Raw genomic sequence first — 10,631 nt, 5'->3', positions numbered from 1 at the left:
ACACCAACCTCTAGATAGGCTGACTAGATTCACCAGTTGGACAAATAGTGGGGAATGCCTGGGAGTGCCAACAACACAGCAGACAGTAGCAGGGATATCAGAGTATAAGGGCTCTAGTGGGGAGAGGGAGGCTATGTTAGGGTGCCATTTGGGAAGTGGGTGTGCAGTTGAATAAGATGGCTTGGGATGTTCTGTGAGATATGTACACCAAAAAAATCAAGAAATTTTTTAAAATGTATTATATCTGAGGAGGAAGCATGGAAATTTACATCATGTTAATTAGTAGAGGTGATACTACTACTATTAGTAATGGTGATTACCATTGAAATCTACCCAATGACTTTATAGACATACACAGGCCCTAAGGATCCAAGTGCAACTGATTATGACTAGTAATAGTCAGATACGTACAGATTAGAGATACATGCACTAACATCTCAGTGTTAGTAGCAAAAACAATGAGTCTTTCTGCAAGGAACAATATATTCTAAAATGAAATGGAGATCTTTTTTAAAGGTTAAAAATACATTCAATTTTATGTCTTACAGGGCTTATACTGAGTCCAATACCGTATAACTGTATTAATTCAACTGTGAACCTAGAAACTTGCAGCCACTTGTGAAAGAGATGTACTCTTGTTCTGGAGTATATTACTGAATATGTTAAAGCTGTAATGAAATGCTTCTTCTAATCATGTAGTTATTAAAAAATTTAAAATAAATAAAATTAATTAACTCAAAAAAGTCATCTATTTCCTTTTCTTCAAATCCATATATTTTCACATACTGCAAACACTTACCTGACTTTTTTGCCTTGTTCAGTAAGCATCTTTACCAAATCAGCAATGGGGTACTGAGCTTTGGCTGCACAGAGACCATAGCCTAGAAAAGAACATTAAGAACACAGAAGAATGTGGTTTTATTTTGAGATCTTATGGATGACAGCCTCCCTCTTGATCAAAACATAGACAGCTTACAATAATAAATGAAAGAAAATTTACAATGTGAACTTTAAAAGATATTATCTGGAATTTGAAATTCAAACTCTAATGGCCCCTCCTCAATCCTCCATGAGTCCTATGCTACAGAATGCCTCTGTCTACCTACTGTGTATACACTTGTCTGTGCCCTCGTCTCTCTCCTTCATGCACATTCTTATTTTTTAATATTTTATTGACTATTTTTATTTTATGTGTATGAGTGCATTTATTGCCTGCCCATGTGTAAGTGCACCTGTGTATTGCAAGACTGTAGAGGTCAGAAGAGGGCATCGGATCCCCTGGAATTGGAGTTATGGACAACTGTTAGCCACTGTATGGGTGCTGGGATATTGAACCCAGCTCCTCTGCAAGAGCAGCCAGTGCTCTTAATTGCTGGGTCATCTCTCCAGCTCCACTCACATTTTTAAATTCTGTATTTGGCTTTGATGACACTCAGGTCCTGTGGTTCCCTCCTGACTTTGTAGCTATTCTTCCTCTAATACATACCTTGAATGTTTTCCCCCTTCTGTTGTCCTCCTTAAATGCCATGGCTTCCTCAGGACTTTAATTTTAACCCTCACCTCTCCTTAAATGTCTGCTCATCCCAGGACTCCCAACAAGTGTGCAGACTTTTTCAGGCTTGACCTGTTCATTTGAGCTCTAGTATCACATGATCACTGTCTAATCTTAATCTCTCTAAAAATAATTTAAAACACTTCTCCCTCAAGTGTACCCCCAAACCCAAATTAATTATCTGTACTAGAGGGTTTTAATGGATATAACCAAAAACTTCAATCATCTTCCTTCTCCTTTAATATTATGTGCATACTACATGGACAGTGACTCACATCTGTCCATACTTTTTCTAGTCCACTTTTCCAAATGCCAGCTCTTTGCTCTAGCGATCATCTCTGCTTCTATCCCCAACACTATCCATCCTCTAAAATCCAAAACAAATCTTCACTTCCCTCCAGCCCTTCTTGGATTCCTCATGATAAAAAATTGTCTACACATTTCAATTTAACCACTGTCATAGGCACTTGGCATTATTTATCTGCCTATCTGATTTCTTCACTGGGTAGACAAGTGCCTGGAGGAAGAGACCACCTCTCTACTTTTGTGCCTTTACATTCTAGCATAGCTTCTTGATAGCTCACACAGGTGTCATTTTGGTTAGGACAATTCACTATGCAGGTGTCACCCATACATTACAATATATTTCCATCCATGCACTAAGAGGCAACAGAAGCCTCATCTCTCTAACAACCAAAATTCCAAATTCACATTTCAAATACCCTAAGAAGTAATCCTATTCTATGTTGAGAAGGCTAGTACTAAAATATCCAATTTGGCTTGTGTCTGTTATTTTTATATGAATGTATTCTCAACCAGCAAATTACTTACATGCCAAAGTCAGTAGACATTCTTCATAGAAAACTTCTATAATGGCATGCATGACAGAGTTAAAAATCTTAATTCAAGCCAGGAATGGTGGCACATGTCTTTAATCCCAGCACTTGGGAGGCAGAGGCAGGCAAATCTCTGTAAGTTCAATGCCAGCCTGGTCTACATAGTTAGTTCCAGCCCAGCTGGGGCTACATGGAGACCCTCTCTCAAAAATACCAAAAAAAAAAAATCTTAATTCAACATTTTGTGACATTAAGTGAAAAACTGGACTATACCTTAGAAATTAGAAACTGAGGGCCAAGAGAGTTAAATGGTTTGGTCTGTGTCATGCAGTTAGAGGAAAAATTTAAAACATAGTGGCATGTTGGGACACCCAAGACAAGGCCTTTCTAGTCCATAGCTTTAACCATTCAGCCAAGACTACAATCACAAGGTAGGCTCTTTCTAGTAGGTCACAGTGTTTCACCTGTAGAAAATACATGATTCTTGATGATCTTTAAAATGCTGATTTTTGAAAAGAGACTAGTATTTAACTGAGTCTAATAATGAGGAAGTCAGACATTTTTTCATGCTATATCCAATTTAACCTTACAGATCCCAAAATTGCCACTAAGAAGGTAAACAAGACTCAACATATGCATAGAATCACAAATAGATGATATAAGATGTTACCTACTACACACTGACCATCTATGTTATCCCAAAATATTAACCTAAACTGAGAGTTCTCAACATTCCCCACTTAGTAACCATAGAGTTGCAACTCTTTCCATTCTGTTTTCAAAAATAGGGAGGTCAAAATTTACCTTTTTTCTATTATTTTAATGTAATCAATTACCACCGATATTATAGGTTGTTTTGCTTGTAGGCTTTGCTTCTATTTTTACCTGGAGTAATAACAATGCTATTAGCTTCCCGGATCATCTCAATTGCATTGTCAAGGTTGATTTCTGTATGTGTGCCAGAAATTTCCATGGATTTTCCACCAGCTGTTGACAAGGTGCCATATCCTCCAAGAATCACATTAGCCAGGGAGCGATTCATTGCCTGAAGAGCAAAGTTATCACCTATAAGAGCTAATCCATACAATCATTTGACATTCTCTGACAATAGTATGAATTTTGGGTACATGAAATTCAAAACCATTTAAAAGAACTTACTTAATAATTCAAAGCATTTTAGCCAGAGCTGGCTTATATCAGACACATCTACAAACTAGACCATTTTTCCCATCAAGTCAACTGCACACTATTATGTTTTCAGCAAAAAACTAAGACCAAGCCATTTAGTGAAAATTACCTGGAAAATGTACTAGTTAATGAAAACTTTGGATGAAGAATTATTGTCTGGATAGTGAGTAAACAACTTCTCTCTCCATATTTACATGTATTCACCAGAGTAAGAGAAAACCAAAGAGATTGACAAGAAGAAAAGGTTTTACAAAATGATTCAGAATGAGTTCTGATGCCAGATCAAGCTATCAAGAAGCAACTAGAAGGAATCTAAAATGATAATGACACATTTCTTTTAGAAGTCTGGGACCCTCCACATTCAAGAAAAAAAAAAAGAAAGAAAGAAATGTGGGTGTGAACACTTTTATTTTCCAAATCTATTATAGCTCCATGAAATACTATAGCTAAGTTGTCAAAGAAGTGTTGGATTCATCATGAATTCATCATTAACACTCAATACTTCACTCACTCTGGCGGATGAAGCCAGTTATAACTTTTCAAGTTTACACCTACCCTTTTCACTAGAAAAACAATCTCAGGAGAAAAATAAGAGAAGGGCAGCTCTCATCATATGCTCACTTATAATCATCCAAAAAAGTACCTTACAAATTCCTACCTAGAATACATAGTAGTAAGTGCTCTGGTTGTGTAAATAATTCATATGTAATAGCTGGAGGTAATGTGGTAAAAGGAAAGAAACTGTATGGTTTCAGTAACATTTAAAAATTTAAATCACCATACATGAACCAAAGCATTTTACATGATGAGAACTGACTTCATCATTTCAAAGAAAAAGAAAAAAAAACCTCTCAACTCTCAGCAAAGAAGCTTCTTCTTGCAGCAGACGGCAATTAACAGAGACCCACAATGGTCAACATGCAAAGAGAAAGAAACTGTGGAGTGCTCAGCCCTAAATAGAACACCACACCCTCTCCACCCAAGGCTCAGGGACCATTCGGGAAGAAGTGCAAAGAGTGTAAGAGCCAGAGGTGGTAGATGAATCAAGGAAATTGTGCTGTCTGGACACCACAGGGTAGTTGCACATATGAACCCACTACACATATAACAGCATGCACAAGATCTGTGCAAACCCAAGCCAAACAGGGGCCCAGCATGGGCATGGGAGGTGAGCAGGAAGCCCCAGCCCTAGCTGAGGATCTATTGGCAACTGATAGTTGCTGCAAGAGGCAGAGTCAGCTTTCCTTACTAGTGTGTCACCTGGTAGGTTGACCAGACTCCAAAGTATAACCCACATCCAAGAGCATTTTTGAAACACAGATTAGATTTGCTAGGCCTTTCTAAAAAGAAAAGACAGAGACTGGCGAGATGGCTCAGAGGTTAAGAGCACTAACTGCTCTTAAAGAGGACCAGGGTTCAATTCCCAGCACCCACATGGTGGCTAACCACCATCCATAACTCCAGTTCCAGGGATCTGACACCCTCTTCTGACCTCCGTGGGCAAGGCACAACATTGGGTGCACCTACCTACATGCAAGCAATACATTCATCCACATAAAATAAAAACAAATATTTTATTTTAAAAAAAGAAAAAGATAAAGAATAATAGAGGTCATGAACTTGGGGGGTGAAGACAGGGGTGGGGTCTGAATATGAGCAAAGTACATTGCATGAAATTCTCAGATTAATAAACATATTTTTAAGTTTACAATTATTAATCTAATACTTTAAAAAATTTTTATTTTTGTTTTATGTGTATTAATGTATTGCCTACATATAAGTAAGTGCACCCATGTCATGGAATGCCTGTAACATTCCAGAAAAGGGATCAGAGCCCCTGGAACTGGAGTTACAGAAGGTTGTTAGCCACCATGTGGGTTCTGGGAACTGAACCTGGATCTTTTATAAGAGCAGCCAGTGCTCTTAACCACTGAGTCATCTCTCCAACCCCAATCTATTACTTTTTTTTAAGTCTAAAAAAATCTAAAAATTAAAAAAAAAACACTTAGAAATCTTCAATGATAATACTACATCAAAGAAAAAACACGGTGATCCACACAATGACAGCTTTGCCAGTGACAACTTTGTAGGGACATTTATACAACTGGGGAAGTCTGGCACTAAACGAGGGGGAAAGAAATGTATAAAACCACAAATTGTCATTTTAATAAATAACATATATTTTAAAGATGATGGATAATAGGGTAAGAGAAATTTTGGTGTTTTTAATTAACATCATAATCCCAATCTGACATGACGTTTGTTTTGCTTTGTTTTTTTTTTGTTTTGTTTTGTTTTTTGAGACAGGGTCTCCATGTGGTCCCAGCTGGCCTGGAAATCACTATGTAGATCAGACTGGCCTTGCCTGCCTCTACCTCCCGAGTGCTAGGATTAAAGGCATGTTCCACTATACCCAGCTCTACTGACAGGAACATTTTAAACTCCTACATGAAAACTGAACTGGGACTTCTAAGGCATTCAGGTTTTGATGTTCCAGTTTATTTATAAGATTCTGTGATTCAATTACCAAAATATATGTTCTACCAAACTTTTGCCTTTAAAATTTTATTTTGAGAGCTGGGTGTGGTGGCACATGCCTTTAATCCCAGCACTTGAGAGGCAGAGGTAGACAGATCTCTGTGAGTTCAAGGCCAGACTGGTCTACATAGAGAGTTCCAAGCCACAGGGAGACCCTGTCTCAAAAAAATCCAAAAAAGTAAATTAATTTTGAGAAGCAGGCAGATCTCCTAAGGCAATTCTAGGCCTGCTGGGGCTATAGGGAGACCCTCTCAAAATGAACAAAATAAGCAAATAAATAATAAGTATTAATTTTTAAAACTATTATAGGGGCTGGAGAGAAGGCTCCGTGGTTAAGCATGGTTGGGGACAAACATGAGGACAGGAGTTTGGATTCCATTTCACACATAAAAGCCAGACATGATCTCACCACACCTATAACCTGAGGATGAGGGGAAGCAGACACAGAAGGATCACTGTGGCTTGCTGGTTGCCAGCCTAGCCAAAAATATGAACTTCAGATTCATATCCTCAAAGGAACACAATAGAACATGATAACAGAAGACACAAAATGCCCTTCTCTGGCCTACACACACACCACACCCACACACCCACACAAATTGTTTTATACACTGAAATTTCTGGGGCAGAAAACTTTTTCAAATGGACTTAGTCCTACAGAGCAACCAACAGATCACAGAAGTGCATGATGCCAAGGGATAGATAGGTGGAGACAGAACCACATCACTGTAACTTGGCTGAAAAAGAAGCATTATGTCTCTTATAAACCAAATGGAAGAGAAGAAAAGAATCTCCAAGGATATTTAATTAAAGTCCACTCAATTAAAGTGCACTCACTTAGGGTGGGAATTTAGGGAGAAAAAATAGTGGTTCAACAACAAAGTCTACTTGTTAAACACAGATGCAAAATTATATCACCATTATACTAATTTCATGTGGTCTCTTAAAAATTACATTGACTTTTCATCTCTTAATTTACTATTGCAACATCATGTTCTCAACAAATGTTTAGGGCTTATGGCTTTGTTTGCCTTTTTTAATGTTTTTGCTTGCTTGCTTGCTCAAGTGATTCATGGGACTATCCTGTGGCCACTTACACACAGATTGAAGAGTTCCCAGATCCCAAGACAAAAAAATTGCTACACTGTCCAAGACTGTTCCTTTGGAGCTAATAAGTCCTATAATGAAAGTTGTATTCTACATTAAAGAGATCATTAACTCCCATAATTCCAAATACACTGGAAGAAATGAGTGTGAAAACAAAAGAAAGTTCATAAAATAGACAATGACAAAGCCAGAGCATATACACCATTGACTGGTGCCTCCTGCTTCAGTGGTTTGCAGATGCTAATTCATCAATTACAAAGCAAAAGAATAAAGTTTTGTTTGGCTTGACTTTTGACTTACTTCATTCTTTCTGTGTCCATTTGTAAACAAAGTATAAAGATAAGAAATTGTTGTCTAAAGAATGCTATTCCAGTTCTGTAAGACCGCTATTTCCCACATGAAACAAATTCTATTATAAGCAGAGGGACTGGACTATAGAAATATAAAGATGTAAATTATAGTTTGATATAAAAAATCATTATGTTTTCTGTTTGGACACTTTCAGCATTTTTTTTTCAGTTTTTATTATATGGGTTGTTGTGTAACCACAGCACTGGGCTCAGAAGATACCCAAAGGAACTCATTGTCAGAAAAAAAATTTGATTTTAGAGATTGCTGGTTGGTCACTAGAGGAACATTCCACTTTTTCCCACACAATAAAACCACCTTGCTTTGGTTTTGACTTACATATTTCCTTCAATAAATAATAAAGAAGGTCAACATATTGGTATCATATGAACTCCAATATCTGCTATTATACCCTACCCATACAGGACTCTAAAATATGAAATAAGCTCACAAAATAGTCATTTAATGTTTACTATTCATTCAGTAAACAGCATATTAATTTGAATATGGCAGGTGCTAAGCCAGGCTTCATAGACACAAAAGAGAATATATTAAAATACCTTCCCTGCAAAATAAGACTATTTCCCACCTCCAGGATTATTACGGATATGAAATAAGATATCTGCACAACACCTTACATAAGACTCACGGTTTTAAACTAATGCCTAACCTCAAACAGCTAGCATTTTATCAGTATTTTATTCTAAACTACATTGAGCTACTAAGTATGAGCCTTAAAATTTTTTCTTGTAATAGAGAAGTACAAGTTATGAACCAGTGAAAGTAGAAGAAAAATGTCAGCTAGCAGAAAAATTTGGAATGAATAAAACATCTATCTTCAGTATAGCCTGTTTCTTGTTGGTTTCTTGCTAGTATGATAGTATGATACTATCACGATAGTATGTGGAATGCAGTATGAAATGAAGAAGCACACTGTCCATCAACAGTACTAGCTCTGACCACAGAGCTTCTATGGAGCTCAGTCATCAGCACCAAAAGCCAACAGAGAGATCTCACTCCCTCTTACCATGTCACCACACTGGGAAAATCTTACTCAAGGAAATAAAGATGCACAAGGAGGAACACATCAACCAAAACAAAGTTAAGAACCTTGACTAATAGGAGGTTACATATGGATACATTATGGTATAGCTATATACTATACTAACATGTAGATGTTGAAAAATGCATTAGACAATTAGATTTAATATTAGAAAATAAAGTAACACATTAAGCAGAATGAACATGAAGACAAAAACCCAGAACTAGAACATTAAATGTTAATCGTTATATGGTAAATGGATATTACATCATTTTATATTTCCTCTATCCTTTTCTATTCCATCCAAATTCCCTAATTTAAACATATTTTACTTTTATAACTTGATTTTTCTCAAAAGGGGACTACACAGATACAAGCTGGCCTTGAATTCCCTGTGTAGCACAGGTTGACCTCAAAATTCATGGTCTTTCCATTTTAGCTTCCTGAGTACTGAAATTACAGGTGTGTATCACCATGCCTGGCTTGAAGTAGTCTTTTTTCTTTCTTTCTTTCTTTTTTGGAACGAGCTTCACTATATAGCCTAGTACTTATTATGTAGATCAAGTTGGCCTCTAACTTGTAGAGGTCCACTTGTCTCTGATTCCTGAGGACAGGTGTATACCACCATGTCTGGCCTTGGAGTAGTCTTTAAATGAAGGCTTTAACACTCCTTAAATCCAAATTAATAAAACCATGCTCTTAGCCAGGCACGGTGGTGCACGCCTTTAATCCCAGCACTCAGGAGGCAGAGGCAGGTGGATCTCTGTGAATTCAAGGACACACTGGGCTACATAGGACAGCTGGGGCTGCCGGGAGACCCTGTCTCAAAAAGACCAAAAAAAAAAAACCAACCATGCTGTTATAGATGTTATAGAATATTAATATGACCCAATTTATTTATGGTCTCAGATACTATTAAAAATACATTAGCTACACATATAAGAACTTTAAAAAAACTATAAAAAGTTAAAAGACTAGAAAAATATAAAATATGAAAGAACCAAAAAAAGGGAAAGATGAGATCACTTCACAATTACACAGAGAAAATAGTATTTTCAATAAATGCTTTTAAGTAAGTAACTTATCTAGTTACTCTTATAAAAGTGTTACTATAGGCATGATTGTGCTTACATACCTACAATAATAAAAGAAACTAAATAGGAAGAGGCAAGAAATGAAAGAGACACCGAAATTTGAAAGATAAACTTCTAAAAAAGTTGAAGATTCTAAAGAAAACCATTAAAGAAACAAAGATAAAAGACCAGGAAGGCACCCACAAAGAACGTTTCAAGAACTAGGTATAGGGGCTAGAGAGATAATTCAGCAGTTAAGAGCTTTGGTTGTTCTTTCGGAGGACCCGGGTTCGGTTCCCAGTGCCCGGTGGCACCTAACAACCACCTGTAACTCCAATTCCACGGGATCTAACACTCTTTTTGACTTCCACCAGCATAACACGCACATGGTACACTTATATACATGCAGGCAAAACGCACACATAAAATAAAAATAAATACAACTGGGTACAAATCCTTTCCCATCTCCTCCCCATATCAATTTGCTGCTAGGTTTGATAAAACTCAAATGCTCTTCAAGACCTGGCAGTGCACACCTGTAACTCCAGCCAGGATGAGACAGGAGGATCCTGAGTTTGAGGACAGCCTGGGTCTATGTAGTAAAAATCCTGTCCAGAAAACCTAATTAAATGAATTCTGTCTAAAAAAGCTAATTAAATGAATAAAGTAATTTCAAATCCTTTCATTTGGTTTTAGAAATTAGTTTTCTAGCAAACGTGTAGGTAATAATGAAAATCTGCTGCCCCCTGCTGGTCATTCAAATTCTCCAAATGAAACAGAGAGCTCATTTTGGAGACAACTGTGTTTCTAAAGAACTAAATAAATGTTTTCTTTAAAAACATTTGTATTTAGGTACTCCAAAGCTTGGAAGTTTTCAAGCATGATATAAAATTTCCAAACTCAAAATTTTCTGAACAGTTAATCTCAGCTTATGATGTTTGAGATAT

At 36.9% G+C, this 10,631-nt stretch overlaps 1 protein-coding gene across 5 annotated transcripts in view; it reads right to left on the bottom strand.

Annotated features, from left to right (window-relative positions):
- Window positions 1–10,631, bottom strand: part of Nnt (nicotinamide nucleotide transhydrogenase) — a 109,032-nt gene that overhangs the window by 31,553 nt on the left and 66,848 nt on the right. For all 5 annotated transcript variants that reach the window (XM_008832930.2, XM_008832929.3, XM_017798106.2 and 2 more), the window contains 2 exons: window positions 3,274–3,433; window positions 800–881 (listed from right to left, as the gene is read on the bottom strand). In XM_008832930.2, coding sequence (XP_008831152.1) covers window positions 800–881; window positions 3,274–3,433 — 242 coding nt within the window. The remainder of the gene's footprint in view (window positions 1–799; window positions 882–3,273; window positions 3,434–10,631) is intronic.

Source organism: Nannospalax galili, unplaced genomic scaffold (genome assembly GCF_000622305.1).
Source record: "Nannospalax galili isolate Female #2095 unplaced genomic scaffold, S.galili_v1.0 scaffold235, whole genome shotgun sequence".
In the NCBI taxonomy this organism is placed as follows: Eukaryota; Metazoa; Chordata; class Mammalia; order Rodentia; family Spalacidae; genus Nannospalax; species Nannospalax galili.
This window is presented reverse-complemented; position numbering and strand designations above follow the sequence as displayed.